Genomic DNA, 17202 nt, shown 5'->3' with positions numbered 1-17202 from the left:
TTATTGCTTTGAGTTAATTGCTGTCAATATACTGGAGTATACTAAGCTGTCTTGGATGCATTTTTTATGTGAATAAAATTGTGTATGCTGCAGGAGAATCTGCTTTTTGAGAGATGATGGAAAGAGCGCACTTAAACAACATCCAGTGCTATATGCTGCTGTAGTAATAGCTTTCTGTCTAGTTTAGGATTGTCTATTGCATCTATTACTGTGCTGTGGTTCTGCTGTGAAACCAAGGTTCTTCCCAAAGGGTGATAAACGCTGCTTCTCTTGGGCTTAAAAAGAGTTGAGCACTCATACCTGGAGACAGATGTCAGTAGGGGAAAATGAGAAGAGGGAGGTATGGAAGTGCTGCATAGCATGGCTTCTGTTAAGGATCTCGGTGAGAATTTTAAGAAAAGATAGTGAAGGTGGCTGTGTGTGTGCAGAGTAAACCAGGGGTAAAGACTATTTGAAGCAGTCTTGCACTTTAGTACATTTTGGACCTGCAGGGGATCACATCCCTGAGTGCACTTGTTCCAGCATTCTTGCAAAAGTAAGAGCTGGGCCTCAGAAATATTAGTGAATGTCAAAGCCTAGTTAATTATTTAAGAGAAATATTATTGCTTTATTAAATTGTGTCTTGGTCTGTTTCTTTAAAACTTCCAGAAGATTGAAGATTTTCTTCCAGAATTTCAATAACTCTCCCTGACCCAGCAGACGGAGTTAGTCAGAAAAGGCAGACATGCATTAATTACTGCCTGCATCTCTCAGATATTATGTCTATAATTCATGAACGTAATTGTTGTTAGGACTTGAAAAATTAAAAAATTAAGACTGTGTAAGCATTAGACTTGCCGTCTGTGTACATAACTCTCAGAGGAGCTTTTCCCTCTGCTTGTCTCCTGTCGTGGATTTGGAGAATAAATATCTGCTAAGTCTTTGGTAGTGGTTAATCCCTCTCTGCTCAGTAATTGAGGTGAGGGTTTCAGTGCTTTTCTCTGCTCCCCCTTAGAAGTAGGAAGGGATTGCTTGTGGGAGAACGTACTGGTCTGTGGTGGGTTATTGAAGGGGGCCGTTCCCACAGTCACTGTGTTCAGGAGACTGCTGGCTGTCAGCATTGCCTCCAAATTGTGGTTTTCTTTTAAGGTCTTTAATGCTTCTTACTGGATGAGTATGGGAGTAAACTGGGACTTGTTCTACCTCCAGCTCTGACCCCATTCCCTGCTTGACCTGTGTATTTTTTTTTTTCCCTCTAGAAGACAAAAATGATGATGACTTCCCTAGAGAGGGATAAGAAATGTAATAGTTTATAAAACATTCAGACCCACAGCACTGACACCCCCTTCAAGTCTGGGCTGTCTCTGAAGTGACTGCTCTGGTTGATACTTTTCCCCTGCTGTCCTGTTTGTGACGTGGGCAGCTGGTGACCAGTAGTTAAAGCTCTTAAATTTTTCCGAGAGAAACCTGGGGGATGGGAGGGCAGGGGTAGGAAGTTGCTTGGCATCAAGCAAAAAACTGTAATTTTGTCTAAACTTATGTGTAGCAGTGGAGTCTTGAACGTGCAAGAAAAGCTGAAACCTGCCTGTCTGAAGGGGAAAAATCAACATGAAAGTGGAAAGGGGTGAGATGCATCAGGAGCATAACTATTCTCTTGGTCCCAGGGGATCTTACCCATAGACAACTTGCTCTGTTTTCTTGACTTTTTCTTTTTTGAATTCTTGCTTGTTGGAATAATTCAGGTTCCACGTTTCAGTGGACAAACAAGGTCTCTTTTTGCAGGCTGAGTTACCCTGTGGCAAGGGGACAGATGGACACTGCGATCCCAAAAGAAAGCAGCTGAGTTTTTGGATCAGCCCTTTTGTCCTAGATGCCTGCCTCTAGTTTTCTTACCTCATCTTAGTACTGTATTTAAGCTTAAGTGACTTCTAGAAGCAAGATGAGTGGATAGAACTAGAACCTCTTGCCTGTTCCAGTGAATCAGGTGTCTGGATGTAGCGTTATATTTCTTACACTATGCGTGACCCCACAGAAAGCCTTTTTTGGGACTACCAGGAGAAATAATCTATTTGAGGGTTTGTGGGAAAATGGTGCCAATGGAAGCTCTCTTGTGCCAAGTACCACCAGTCTGCCAAAGATCTGTGCTGCCTTCCTCCTGTCGACTCTCTCCCAAAGCAGTGTCTTTTCAACAAAAACCATTTCAAACATTGACTTTTTCGAGCTGGGGATAAAGAGGAGAATAATGAGTGATGTAAAAATCCTATTTCACGGTTTATTGTCCAAAAAGGCCTCTGGAAGCTGTCTGTGCTCTGATCACTGTGAATGGAAGCTGAAACTTATGTACATAATGAGAATATTTAGACAGATTAAATTCTTCTCTTGAGACTTGCTTGTCTGTGCAGCATCTTTATTGCTACTCCAAAATTTCACACCTAAGTGTGACTGCGGAGTCTTCAGAGACCGCTAGGCCCCTATTAACCTCTGTCTGAACAAATGGTTACCTTGCTTCTTGTTTGTAAATTGCCTTGGAAAACAAAGGCTGGCAAAACAAATAAGTGAAGGCAAGGTCAGGAAATACTGAAGTAGATTTTTTTTGCTTCTGTCCCATCGCTTGCTGCTAATATTTCCCTCCTCTTTGGGACTGTAGGGTTCCTGGGAGGTTTAAAAGGTGAGCCTTGCCGTGCTGTTAGGCGCCTGCGAGGGCGAGACCACGCAGGGCAGAAGGGCTGGAGGAAAGGCACGGGTTAGATGGCCCAGCGACCTTGTTGAAGGCAAGCCCTGATTACAGTTAGAGCAGATCGATGGCTTTCTATCTTCGCTTCAGATCCTGCCACGCTGTCATGTCCTCGACAGCTGAAGTGACTCCCGAGTCCCTTGGCTGTCTCGATGGCGATGCTAAGGACAGGGTCAGGTTCTCTCCGTGCTGAATTCACACTTCAATGCAGTCGCTCTGTCATGCTTGCTGTAAGGTCAGCTGGGTGTCGTCTGTGTAGACTGCAGGGAAGGGGCAGCGGATTTAAGTTTCAGTTCTCTCATCGTAACGCTTTCTTGTCTTTCTGTTCCGGTGCTGTAGGAATGTGACATGATAGTCCCTGTTTCTAGAAAGCAGATACTGAGATAAATAAGAGATTAAATCCTGGGGATCAGCAGCCATTCAGTGTGTCTGATCCAAAATGCCTTCATGACCTGGCAAACGGCGCTTCTTGTCTGCACCAGGGTAGCTGTGGTAGCTAAAACCTCTACTCTCTTCTCAGCCCTCCTCTTCTGGCAATTTGGGGCACGGTGTCTTCCCGTGATGGAAAGGAAATGGCTTAAATTCTCAGGGGGAGCCGTACACCTTTCAGAAGAGGCACTGGCACAGGTACTCCTGGTAGCCTGGCTCAGCAGCGCATCAAAGCTACCAGGTGCATCTGTTCTGTCTGAGTCTCTGTTGGTTTTTTAGCTGATTGGGAAAGGGACGCGGCATCCGCTTTTGCCGGTTCACAGATGCTGCAGTATCGCAGGCAGCCCAGCGGGTGCAGGCCGAGCGAAGATGGGAGCGCAGATGGTTTAATGGAGATTATCCCAGTTGGAAACGTGCTTGTGCAGTGAATAAAATGAGCGGGCTTGCAGGCGCTTACTGTCCCTCTTCAGGAGGGGACAATGTCACCCCAGCCCGACACTCTGATCGGAATACCCAGCGACCAGAGCGGGGCTGGGCTGCGGGAGGCTGTGCAGGGGGGTGAGGAGGTAGTCTGAGGACACGTACGACTGCTCAGCGCTGGCAAATGCGAAGGCTGAACTGATAAGTGTTGATGTAGATCCCGTCTGCCTCGGCGCGGGGCTGCCTTCCTGGCCCTCTCCAGCTGCAGGCTGGAGCGCCGTGCTCTGTGCCGCTCGCGTACGTGCTCTGCTGCCCTCCCAGCTTTCCTCCTTCCTGGCTGTGCCGCGCGTGTGTGCGCGCCCTCCGCTCTGGGTAAAGGTATCTGTGATTTTTATCGTCAAAACGGATCTTTCCGAATACGTTTGTCTGCACTAGGGCGGTTTTATCAGCTTGTTCAGTGCAGGAGACTCCTGGGGCCTCTCGGTCCATGGTTGCCTTCTGGCCTCTGTGGGCTTTGTGGGGTTTTTTGTTTTATCTTTTACCTCCCAGCAGTGATAGGAGGGGAGCCCTCATGGCAGTACTCGAACATCCATGCTTGATCTAAGCTGTCTCTTGTCAACTGGGAGCTGGAGAAACAGAGCTGGAGCAGTGCTGCAAGCAGAGTGCTTCTTCCAAGGACACCTGGGTTTGCTCCGCCTGTTCCCTTTGCAGCAAGTGCTTTTCCTCTGCCCTGCCTTCCTCAGCTGTGCCCTGCAGCAGCATCCGCTAATAAATGGGTCGCAGCTGCCGTCTCCTGGATATTTATTCTTACAGGTCTCGGTGTCTAGAGACCTTGAGAACCAGCGGTGGGGAAGGTAGCTGCTTTAGTGGCAGGTGTCTGGAGCAGGGAGGGCTGATTTCACAACACATGGATCAAAATGGTTTGGGGTGCTTGTCCTGGGCTCCCAGGGTGAGCGGGGCGGGGGGAAAGGAAAGGAAGCTGATGGGAGTTTACCCTGCTGGTGTGAAGCCATCATCTTGTTTAAATAAATTGCTTAAACTGTAGCATTATGTTCCAGGTTGCCCCAGCTTATGGTAAGGATGCAGCAGGACTGGGGCACTGTTAGCATGCCACCCTGCATATCCTATAAGAAGTTATTCATGGTAAGACCTTCTTGCCAAAGATACTGTGTTATATTCCTTACCACAAATGCTCTGTTTTATGATGGTACTGATAGAGAAAGAGAAACAAATGCACAAAAAAGGTGGCTGCTACTTCTGCATGTAGATGCGGTTCTGAAAGCCTTCAACATAGGGAAAAGCCTCAAGGGTTCAGAATATCATGCCATTTCTGTACGTACAGGCACCTGAGTTTTGAGCCACTGCTGTGGTAGGAGAGGAATTAGTACTGCATTAAGCATAAATATCAATAGTCCTAACTGTTTGTTACAGGTGCCTCTGAAATACAGCTTTGCTTGGCTAAAAGCCCAGTCTCAGGGCCTGATTAGAGTCTTCTCATGCCTCTCATCTAGTCAGCTTCCAAAAAGTAAGGTCAGTTAAGTTGCTACTTCGCTCTGAAGTGGTTGAAGAAGGATGGGAGCCAAGTCCATTTAAAATAAATGGTGTCTGGATGTGGGACGGGAAAACAGTTCTCAGCTTTTTTTATTGTGAAACTAATAAGGATGAAATTGGCACACAGCCTTGTTAATATGGCATAAATCGTGCCTCCTTCATCCTGGTCCGTTCTCCTTCTGTGGGCTTGTCAATAAATTCTTTTGATTGCTCACTCATCATATGCCTGCGACATAAACTAGATCTTCTGGAGTTTCCCGCACCCGTTGTGTTTCTTAATGCAAAGGGAACTTCAGATAATAACTGGTCTTGTAAGAGGTTTTTCTTGACCTGACAGGAGGAGAGGCAGACGAGTGCACTGTTGTGAAAGTAGAATATAAACTTGCTGTACTAGTGACCTAAGAGCTAGAGTTCAGCTTCTGCTGTGTGATTTTTTTTTTTAATTTTTTTTTTTTTTTTCCCTTGCTTTCTGTGTAACTGACTGCATTTTGAGTAAAAGAAACATCAGCCAGGAGGCAAGCCTCCCTGCTGCTAGGGCTGGGTAGAAGAGTCAGCCTTTGGCACAATAATGAAGCAACTGCAAGACCATGGGTTGGAGCAGCTAACTTTAAAGGATTCTTTCACTGTCTCTTTTCACTGGAAAATCAATAGTGCAGGGGGCTGGAATGTGTTTTCTGCACAGAGCTGTCTGTTCACTTTGCAATGAGAAGTGTTTTCTTTCCTTAAGTGGAGCTTGGGTTATGCTGTCACTTGGAAGCGGAGCTTTCCCAAAGGGCCAGTCCTTCCCCTCTGCCACCTCCCGCTGGCTGGCGGGGGCTGTGTGGAAGGGAAGGGTGCCGTGCTGCTGGCTGTTGCCTGGCCAGACGTGCCACGGGTGCTACCAGCCCTTAAGAAAAGCAAGGTGGCTGATGTCATGGGCAGAGGCTGTTGGTGAGTTCAGATGCACTTGGCTTCCCCATAGAAGAATGTCCTGCACACTTCAGGGCTTGGTTCACCTTATGGGATGATGGACAGTGGGCATGAACCTTGGAAGAAGACCAGCTAAACAAATTGGGCAAAGAAGTGGCTCTCGATATATCTCTGTTTGCTTATGTTGACTTCCTGCAGTTATAAACTCACCAGTGGTGTTTACTGGGCTCAAACTACAGCCCCTTCTGCCCAGCAGAGCCACCCTGGCAAGGCTGAGTGGCCATGCTGCTGCTTTTCCTAAATAAAGCTGTCCTTTGGAGTAAGCTCACTTGGGCAGCAAGGCACCAAAGCTGACGCTGTTCTCTCTTGATATTGGAGACCAAACTCTCCTGAAGAGGGCAGGTGTCAGAACCGGTATCTGTTTGTGATCACCCACTCGCTACACCAAGTTGTAAAGGTTTAGAAAGGGCCTTTTAAAATACCTTTCTTGGCCTAGACTGTTCCAGCAGAGTCACAGATCTTTCGTTTTCAGAACACTTGTAGAAAATAAGTAATAAATACATTTCCCCTGTGCAGTGTTATTTTGTGCAGTGGTAGTGACAGCATCCTAGAAACCAGCGTTGGAGAAGACTTGTTAAGTTGGCTAAGGACTCCCCTGGGAGATGCAATACAAGCCTTTTTCTCAACAGCATATTTTTCAGTATTTTGTTCAGTCCTTTAACACTAGTTTTGTTCTTAAACAGAGGTCTGACCTTGCTGCCTGCCTGATTCGCATCAGCGTTTTCATCGAGTAAGACAGCAGTCTTGATCTCTCCTCCCCTGAAATCATCATTAATTCCTTAACATACAGGTAGAAAGCACCAGAGCTGCAGAACTGTGCAGTCAGGCCCCTCTGAACATTACCAGAGGCTGTGGAGGAAAGAGCTCTGGACAGGCTGGTATCTTTATACTCCTGAATAAGTCTGCACCTTCTTAACATCCTCCTAAATTGCACTTTATGTCTGGGTGAGATCACTGACGCTCTTGTCCAAAAATGTGGATTTTTGGACTACATCAGCAAATCCCACACGTGGCTCATGCTTCTGTAAGCAGGACTATAAATACAAATAATGCAGCTGGGATTTATCTTGTAAGTTGAAGTCGGTATAATGCTCTCAGGCAGAGCTGATCTGCGAAGCCTGTTGCACGAGTTTGGTGTGCACTGTACAGGGAAGGCAAAGGAGGAGGCTGGGAGCAAGCAGGCTCCCCGCTGGCCCCAGGCAACAAGGTTTTATCTCTTGCTTCTGTGCTGCTGCAAAGTAGTTACAAAGTGTGGGACATTTCCTTTCCCTTCAGACTCCTGCCTGACACGTCGAACAGATAATGCTGCCCCTGACACTGCATCCTCCAGGCAGTTGAAGAATCGGGTGAAACTCAGCAGAGAGGTTTGTAGGGGAAAAAGTAAAGAGGAAAAATAACGGCTTAGTGGTGGCGGCGGCGGCGCTGTTTGTCTTGTGGCAGGCGAGGGGTTAGTGGCCTTCAGGAACAGTCATCCTTGCTGAACCCAAGTACCTCCTAACCCTGGCAGTTTGTAGCTTGATATGTTTGCAGGGCCCCCTGAGCATCCATGTCACACTGGTCCATGTCTCCCTCGCTTTATGCTGTCTAACCCAGGGGCTTTTGTAGTCAATATAAATATTGTTGTAGTTGCCAATACCCTGCCATGAGAGGCTATGAATATGCAGGAATTTGGGACAGCGTCCGTGTATGATGATTGTGCCTTCACACTTTGTTGGAGGGAACTTGTTAATCTCTTGTACCAGGCTAATAAACTGGGGAGGCGGGAGATGACTCCTCAAGGTTACCCAGTGCCAGGAAGGAGGAAGGCTCCTGTTTCATAGCCTGTGGGAAGGTCAAAGCAAGCTGGGGGGGGGGGGGTACAGCCAGACCTAGCTCTGCAACCACCTCCTCTGCTGTCCTTCCAAGTATCACAGACCAGCCATTCAGCTCTCCTGCATCTATCCACTTTGCTGCTTTCCTCCTGCTTGTTCGGATGCAATTAGGAGATGCAGAATAAGGGGGAGCCAGGGGTCAAGGAGGCGGTAAAGTTATTACAAGATGCTGCAAATGGCTGTGCCATAAATACTCCCGTGATGAAAAATTAGATGCCAGTCACCTCGGGGTTATTGCTGGCCTCCATCTTACACTTCCATTATCATTTTTCACAACAAGAGAATTTACCCCGGAGAGTGCAAGCTTGCCGCTGGCTGTGATCCTGCGCACCCCGGGTGTGCCAGGGACTGCAATCCTTGCACCGACTGACTTTCTGAAAACGCTCTGCCTGGAGTTCTTCACTTGTAAGAGGAGGAAGAACTGGTTTTCCAGGGTGTTCTTTCCAAAGTGGAAAGTTCTTGGTGCTCAGAGACGGGCCAGAAACAGACTGTGGCCCCGAGTCAGGATGGGGAGAGGGGGGCAACATCCTCTGGTACTGCCTTGCTTTCCGTGTGCTGCTTCTGCCTTGACCTCTCAGAGCTGCATGTAGAGGCTGCTCATTTGCCAGCTGGTCCGTGGTGTATGGGATGCCCAGCAAGGTCATAGCTGGCAAGGACATCAGCTGGGACAGGTACACTTGTTTGCTGGATGGGCAGTCAAAAGCAAGCTGCCTTCAGCTGGTGGTGGACTAAACCTTTGAAAATCCCTAGATCATACTCCGATTCACTCAGCTAAGTAGCTTTGAGGATACAGGTGCTTCTTTCCATCTCTGGCAGAAGGTCTTCCATTTTGGAAGAAGCTCTGGGAGCGCTGTGGCACGGGAACCGTGAGAGGCAGCATCCAGCTAAAGGGTACTGGGGGTGCGGGCGGGTGAGATGTCGCTTGCTTCACAAAAACTGGTCTGGCAGCCGCTGGGGTCTTAGTTCTTGGAGGATACCTCCTCCCTGCCTTAAAGTACTGGGGAGAAAGGTGGGGTTAGGGCTCCTTAGTGCCAGCAATATGCTTCGTGTGAGTTATGACTCTAAACCTCTGCTAGGTGTCCCGAGAGCAGCATGTTAATTACCGGAGCTGCTGTGGCAGCAGATGCCTGCTGTACTCAAAGCGTAACTGCCCTTGTTTCTTTATCTATAAATATTCCTTGTGGGATGTCTGGCGGTTGCATCCTCCCTCTGTTGTGACTTCCTGACTCTACAGGGGATCTGGAGGTTAAAATCCCTCTTGTCTCTCAACTTCTTTGAGCAATCCTTGTTCTGTGGCTGGTTTATCTCTTTTCAACCAACTTTAAGAGCTTCATAATCACTTGTCTGCTGATAACTTGCTGCCTGCCTATCAACACGGTCCCTACTGCAGCCCTGCCTCGAGCCTTGAGAGGCTGTGGATTGTCAGCTTTTTTTTTCCCCAGCTTTAAAAAGCTCCTTCCTGGACTCCTTTCATGTGTTTATATTTGTACTGTCCACTGCGAGGGGTAAAGCTTTACCAACGAAAGCTTGGATCGCCGCCCTCACTGATGTGCCATCTGGCTCTCTAGCTTGAGATATGAGCTCATGCAGGAGAGAAACATGGCCTCGTCACCATAGTGAAGGGGAGGAGAGATGGCAGAGAGGGCACCGCATTGCACTTGAGACCCTTCTCCCTTGACGTGTTTTAGCTGAAAAGCACGGAAGCCCTGGCATAAGTGCCTGGAGCCCGCTGCTGGGTAGCAGGGCAGTTGCCACAACTTGAAGTCGGTGTAGAGGAGCTACCAGAGGCTGCAGGTAGGTGCTGGTGGAGCTGCAAGTCGCTCTGAAATGTCATAAAGGTCTGCTTTCTTTATCTAGGAGTCCCAGACGGGAGTGGGGAAAGCACCTTGCATTTAATATTTCTCTTCAAAGTCAGCCCTAAAAAAATTCCCCAAGGATGTGAGTAGGAACGCAATTCATAAGAAGCTGCACTGCTGAAGATAGTAGGTCTGGTTTAAGCTTCCAGCCAGGGATAAAACCTCTGACCGGTGTCAATGTTGGTAAATCAAGATTTGCTTTTTTCTTTTCTTTTTTTTTCCCCTAGATGTCTCTTTAGACATATTCTAGAGGAGAGTATTTGAGGTGGGAACAGAGCAGTCAGTCCGTGGCTTTCCTAACATCTTGTTTGATCTCCCTGCTTGTGCAGTCTGGTGTTGTTGGATTGTTTTGTCTCTCCCTTCTAGTGCTCACCTGGGAAATGAAATAGCTCTGAGCTCAGGGATGTCTTGCAGAAGCAGAACGGATGTCAGAATTGCCGCTGCTGACAACGTGTATGAAATGTCTGCTTTTTTTCTACCACGCTCAAGGAGACTTTTCTTGTGTCTGAGCACTGAATCAAACAAAGCTTCCTCTGGGAAGTGCTCATTCAGTAGAGCTTGTGTCTTCCTGTCGGTATCCTGCCTTGCTGTGGGAATGCTGTGTACCCGCAGTCCTGTATAAGCACTCAAGTCTCAGCTTTCCAGGCAAGGTGTCAATGTCTACCAAGGAGAGTGATCCATTTTGTTAAACCAGTACCTTTCTTTTTTAAATGTCATCTTGCTCCCCATTAGAGTAGGGTTATTTGCTGTACTCTGTCTTGTGGGAGAGCGGTACTGTTGCTCAACAGTTGTGAAATCTGAACATCAATATTTACAGAGGTGGAGTTGATACTATCCTAAAATGAAGTTTGTCTGAGATGTTGGCACTTCTTCTCTCAAAGGGGAACAAGAGCCTCCAAGGAAGGATTTGGTTTGGGGTGACTTCTGGGTTTGACTGAGGGTGAGGAAGGCTGGGAGGAGGAGGAGGAAAGGAAAAGGAAGGGTGGCTGGGGCCTCAGCCCGAAGGGAGATATTTAAGGAGGGTGCACTACACCACCTCTTTACCCTCTTCATATTAAAACTGAAGGATCCTTGCCCTGATACCTCAAACTTACTGACTCTGCATTGGTAGGATAGCCCTGTGTCACACACAGGCATTTATTCACAAACTCTCCAACTTTTTGCTCTGCTCCTGGTGTATTTGCTGCATTTAACAAGGTTGATCTTCATGGTCTCACTTTGCTCAGGTAAATACCCTGCTGCTACTCAACCTGTCTGAAAGTTTCCAGGCTCTGAATCAACAAGAAACAGTAGCTACTGTTTTTAATTCACTACTCAGCAAGCACCAAAGACAGATGCAATTCTTACAGATGAGTTTGTGGAGCATGAAAACAAGCAAGTTCTGATGACAATTATGAATGAAGCTGCTTTTCAGATGGTCTTGCAAATGTATGCAGGCACTAGCCATAATGCTGTACCTACTGCATCTAATACATGAATCAGCTACGTTTGGGATGCTAATTGTGCTTCCTGAGCTGTATTGGCTTTTTCTGTAAAAGCCACACGCTGGGAAGTAGATGAAAGTTATTGAACTGTACTGGTTCAGAGTGATAGATGGACCCTTCAGGTGAATAAAGCCCCCTGACTGGCTTAAAGCATGTTTGCATGGTCTGAAAGACTCTTGGCGTTAGCTGGCCATCACTTAGTGGTTGAGAGCTCTCTTGGTGGTCCTCTTGGCTGAAACTAAGCTGATAAAACCAGCCAGATGTCCTATTAACGCTTGATCTTACTTTCGCTTTTTTAAGATAAGCCAATAAACAAGGTTACATAACCGAGTTTTAACATAAGAGCTTTAATAAAATGTTCTTTTAGAAATATATGTAAAAATACATTCCAGGCAATGGTAAGCCCTAGCTAGTTTCCCCTGTGGCAAGAAGACTCGAGTTGACCAGCCTGCTTTTCACTTTGAAATACTAAGAGCTGACAGGTGCAGCGGCTGGGGAAGTGGTGTCAGCTGAGTTGCCGGCTCGGAGAAGCTCCCAAACCTTGGTGCTTGTATTGTTGTGGCTTGGCTTGGTGGGAGGAGTGGATTTGAAGACCCTCCTAGGGGTTCAGCAAGCTGGTGTGCTGCTCGTGGCTCCTCCTAGCCTGCAGGGAAGAGCGTAGTTCAGGGTAACAAGCTGCTGTTCTTTCCTCTACACTAGCTAGCTTCTAATTTGCTGACTGGAAATCTTGGTAAAAGCAAGGAAACCTCTGTTTTTTCAGTCACTAATGTGCTGGATCTTCATGCTGTTTTTCAGCATGAGAAAGGAAGGAAAAGTAAATAATTGTGCTGTGTTGCATTTATTTGATGTGTGTGGATTCCACACACTCTCCTCATCAAGCCTGGCGACTTGTCTGGCCTTTCCTGTCTAGTGGAGGAGCTTGGAGAGAAATCAAGGAGCCACTCTTAGTAGCCAGCCCTTTGCAAAAACACAGTAAGAGTTTCTCTCTCATCCTGTGAATATAAACAGCATTTAATAATCTGGTCCTCCTTTGTAGCCAAAGGGAGGATTCCCTTACCGTGTTTAAGTCTAGTGATGAATCGGCCAAGTACACCTGCTTGTTTCTAATAGGAAACCACTTCACCAGAAGCTTTTTAAAGAAAAATCTTTAATCACAGTAGACTATGCTCATTCTGCCTTGGGTTAATTTGAAGCTTAAGAAGAGAATGATAAACTCCTAGAAAACATGTCAGCTAGCTCAAGAGGTGAACTGGAAAACTTGGGAGAGTTTTTTTGATGTGCTGGAGCTCTGCATATTTGATTTCTGGCAGGGGTGACTGTTTTCTAGTAGGTTTTAGATTGTTTGAATTACATGTGTAATGAAGCACTTTGTAAATTATATTCCTCTGGGGGAGACTTGAGCTTGGAAAACATCAGGTGGAAAGTTTAGGTCTATGTCTGAGGTGCTTATTTGGGCTTACTTTTTCCTCAGTGAGAAGTTATGAAACTAATTACTTAATGCGTCAGAAGAGCACTTGGGTGTCTGGCACAGCGAGGTAGAGAAAGTAGACATCCTTCTTCTAAGCATCATGGTCTCTTCTCATCCTTTTGGGGATGTGTTTTTAAAGAGGTTTGCTGGTCTTGGGACTCTTCGGCCACTCTGAGATTAGCTCTAATCCAGGGACTGAGTCCTTGTCCCTCATGTCCTGGTTATTGGTGAGGAACTGACCCTCTTCCCTGACCTGTGCTGGATCCTGTGGAGCTGTACACAATTTCACTGTGAAGTGACGTTAATCTGGCTGTTTAGTGTCCTCTTCTGCCCTGCCTTTCTCCTCTCAAGCAGTCCAGTGTGTGCTGTGGCTTCCCTTCCTAAAAGAGGCTGGCACAAAGCTCTGCAAAGCAGAGCAACCTCATCTCGTTCCAGGCTTTAGCACTGTTTGTATTGATCTGCGGATATCCATCTTGGTTCGCTAATGGGCGTCAAGTAGAAAAAGTAATACATTTCTACTGCATTTGAATTCATCTCTCACTTGGTTCTTTTGGACCAGCTCCAGGATCTTGTTAAGAACAGAAGACACTGATCATCTTAAAGAATGGGAGGGGAATCTGCCCATTCAGGCACAGTGACTTGTATCTCTTCCCCATGAGCTAAGCAGTAAAGCCCACACAGGAGGGGGGAGGGAAGAGTTGAAAGAGTGAGACAATGGAATTAGTTGTTTAAGATGCCTTGAGCACCGGAGAATTACTGCAGAAAGTAGAGTGTAACATCCAGAAGAATTCCTTGTGCTTCATCAACAGATGGGGAGCATGTAGGAGACCCAGGTTCTTCCAGCACCTAAGGATGCTTTTTATGCTCTCCAGCAACTAAGCCCCAGATCCACCTTAACGCAGCTCCTTCCTGGGTGCTTAGGGCAAATCTAGGTTTCAGACCCAGCTGCTCCCGAGATCTTGTGTCAGCCCTTGCCATGGTTTGAGGTGCTGTTTTGCCAATTGGTTCTGGGGCCTTCTAATTTGCAGAAGACATCTGTTCCTTAATTATCACCGTCCCTTGTCTGTCTCTCTTTGTTTCAGCTTTCTGATGCATGACTATTAACAGGGTTGGAAGGGAGGCTGTGCTGAGCAGTGTGTGTGTGTTGGGAGAGGAGGTTGAAAGAAATGAGTCACAAACTCGAGAACAGTTTCCACGAAGAGAGTTGGTGTCTGCTTTGGTTTGCTCTGGGTACTTGACTCTGTAGTCTAGTTTGAGTCCTTTGGGACTAGTTTGTGTGCTATCCTAGGATGGAGTGGCAGTCTGTAGAGGGCAGGAGAGGGTGGCAGGACAGTGGAGTTAAGCTCCTGATTAGAAGAAAGTGACAAAAGAACTGTAACTGGCTGTTTTGCTTCTGTGTTAAAACTGTGTCTTCACTGCTAAGGCTGTTCTGGCTCTCAGTCTTGCCAGTTATGCCTGCGTTGTTGTATTCTGTGTGATTTCAGGGTTTCCTTGAAGGATCTTCAGTTGCTTTGCAAATCTGAATTCTGTGCATGCTTTCTCTTCCCCCCCCCCTTTTTTTTTTTTTTTTCTGCAAGGAGAAAAAACAAGACTCGGTGTAAAAGATGGCCTCAGATCAGAATAAGTCTTCACCGAGTGACGTGTGAAACCAAAGGTTCTCTCCTCTGGTCCCCTTCTGGGTTTACTTTGGTCGTCTGAGAATACTTGTGATGCGAGGCGTTTCCAATTTGCCTTGCAGATATTCTGAAACTGTCTCAAATAAGGTTTCTTGGGGTTGTACTAGTCTTAAAATAGCTTGGATTCTGTTCTGTCACCGACTCTGTTGGGGTCGACAGAGACCTTGAGGCTCCGCAGCCTGCCCTTTTGAGTCCCAGTTCTTCCCTTCTGGTGACACCTTTTTCGAACTGCTTTAAGAAGTCATGGAAAAGAGCAACGTCTAAATATTAATGTTGAATATTTGTCTTTAAAAATCCCTTTGGGATGCTCAACAAATGTGTACCATGTGTGCTGTGGCTTTCTAGATATTGCCTGCTTACAGCTTTTGGACCTGTTAGTCTATCGCTAGCCTGGGCCATCCCATGGATGACAGGCAGCGCTCTTTTGTAACGCTCGTTTTGTGTCCCTGTCACAAGTAGCTTCTCTCTGTTCACATTCAGACCTTAGTCAAGGTCTGTTGTCTTCCTGCAGTAAAGCCTTTTCTCTTCTGTCTGCAGTAGGTAGGGCTTGAGTGCTGCTCGGTGCCCTGGCAGAGGTGAGGGTGCTGCCCAGGGCGCTGCTCCCCGGTGTGGGCTGGCAGCATGGATGACTCGTGCGCCCTAGGAGAAACTCGCGCGGGAAGCTGTGTAATCCTAATTTCCAGCTGCTTTGGATATATTTTGCAACCCAGCTGAAAGAAATGCGACAGACTGGTACTGCAGGATACCTCAGTTTAATTTGCTGAGAAGCGCTATCTCAATATACACGTAAGAGGGCAGTGAAGAAAGATCTTCATTGACAGTACCTTTAATTTCCACACTGAATGAAGTTCTGTCTTATGAGTGTCTCTATTTTTTTTTTCCCCTCACTTTGCACAAGTTTTCAGCTTCCAAGTCAACAGCTTAACTGTTATGCTATAGCTTCCTGCTGTAAAACAAGCAACTTAAAGCGTGGGAAAAACTGTTCTGGGCAGACCTGGCTCCGTTGCTGTTGAGCCTGGGACACCCCGAAGCTACCCTGTCAATGTTAATGCGAGCAGACTGGTCACGGCTATTGCTATTCAGACCTAAACTGAGCGAGTACCCGGACAAAGAGGCCACAGTTTAATATTTAACGTTCCATAAAGCTGCACTGAGAGCTCTTACTGAAATGTGTCAGTAAAGGAGTGCTGTAGCAGCGATAGCAAGCAGCTGAGAGCCAAGAGGATCCTGTGCTCTACTTCTGCCCGAGGCATGTTCTCTGATACCAAGCAGCTTGCTTGACCTGTTGTGTCTCAGCCAACTTAGCTGTAAAATTAAGCAACAAAGCAAGCTCCATGACAAACAGACATGTCTGGAGGTGAACTTCCAAGGCGAGCTTTGCTTCACTGATAAATTCATCTTAGTAGCAGAATTTCTGGTTTTTAACCTAATATGTGTGTTTTATTGTCCTTCCAGGCAGCATTCACTCTCCTCCTGGGTCCTTTCACCTTCTTCAATGTGCAGAAGACCAAGTATCTTCAAATCATGACGTCCCTTATGAGGTGGATAGGTGAGTCTGTGCAGAGTCTTGGCCGCCTCTTTACCATAGATGGAACCTGAGTCATGCTACCGATGCATCTCTTTGGCAAGATATTCTTGTTCGGAAGCAAGGGCTTGTCAAAACAACCTCTTTGAGGAGGATTGTCCAGGCCCGATAAATCTTTGAGGAAAAGGATTTTTTTTGTTCTAGGATGATATTTCTGATTAAAACAAAACAAATTGTTCTCAATCGGATGTGAGCTGGTAGATGAAGTTTTAATCTGGTTTGTGTGAGAGGCAGAAGGGATTTGGAAGAGTCTCCTGGAGGGAGGGCTGACCGTGATACCCACCAGTTGCTGTTCAGCAGTAAGTTTCTCATTCTCTCAGCACGTGTACAACAGACTTTGAACAGTCTTTGTTTTGATCTGAGAACAAAAGGCACTTCTGTCAGACTTTCTCCCCTTAGTTTTATCATCTGTTTGCATTTTTTTTTTTTTGCTGGGCCTTGCTTTCCAAGGTGCTCTGCATTGGAAACCCCCAACCCAATGTGTGTTGTCCTTGGGAAGCCTCACTCTTGTGAGTTCTCTCCAAAATTTAATTGCCAAGAACTTCTGCCAAGATAATTCCCTTAAGGGAAATAAGACATAGCTACTTTTTTTTTTTTTTCAGTGCCTTTGTCATCCAAAGATGCAGCTGACTTGTGTCTGGCTTGTATGTGCACATGCCCTTAGAGGCTGAGGGGGAGGTGTGTGTTATGGAGGCTTATGTTGAGGTCTGTCTTGTTTTGTGTAACCTAGGCAGAGTAACTGATATTCAGGGCTAAAGGAGACAGTGTTACAGCACCAGCAGCTCTTCTCCAGGTTAACAGTCTCCACCTATCACTGACCTGGAATAGGAAGAAAAGCTGCTTCTCAGACTATTTCCCACTGCACACGTACACTTGACCTGACTTCAGTTGAGTATCGTCCCTTTTCTGCGAGTTCAAAGGCCTGTGATCCTGTTTGGAAGTGGCTGGCAGTCACTGCAGAGGAATAGAGATCCCTCTAGAGAACATCTGAGATGGGGTTAAGCAGTTGTCACCCAGGAAAATGAGGCTGGACTCCAAGCCCTCAAGTCTCAGATGCTGAATAGCTTGAGTTAACAAATCCTGACCTTGGATGGTGTGAAAATCCTGAATGTCTGTTTTTCCTTTTTATTGTCTGAGCACATGACAGGTTTGAAAGCCCCCATGTTCTTCAGAGAAAGAG

At 46.6% G+C, this 17202-nt stretch overlaps 1 protein-coding gene across 2 annotated transcripts in view; it reads left to right on the top strand.

The window, feature by feature from the left end:
• Positions 1 to 17202, top strand: part of SLC38A12 (solute carrier family 38 member 12) — a 40772-nt gene that overhangs the window by 11601 nt on the left and 11969 nt on the right. For both annotated transcript variants that reach the window (XM_086473579.1, XM_086473578.1), the window contains exon 8: positions 15893 to 15986. In XM_086473579.1, coding sequence (XP_086329705.1) covers positions 15893 to 15986 — 94 coding nt within the window. The remainder of the gene's footprint in view (positions 1 to 15892; positions 15987 to 17202) is intronic.

The sequence above is a fragment of the Leptosomus discolor genome, chromosome 15, assembly GCF_034619465.1.
Source record: "Leptosomus discolor isolate bLepDis1 chromosome 15, bLepDis1.hap2, whole genome shotgun sequence".
Lineage (NCBI taxonomy): Eukaryota > Metazoa > Chordata > Aves > Leptosomiformes > Leptosomidae > Leptosomus > Leptosomus discolor.
This window is presented reverse-complemented; position numbering and strand designations above follow the sequence as displayed.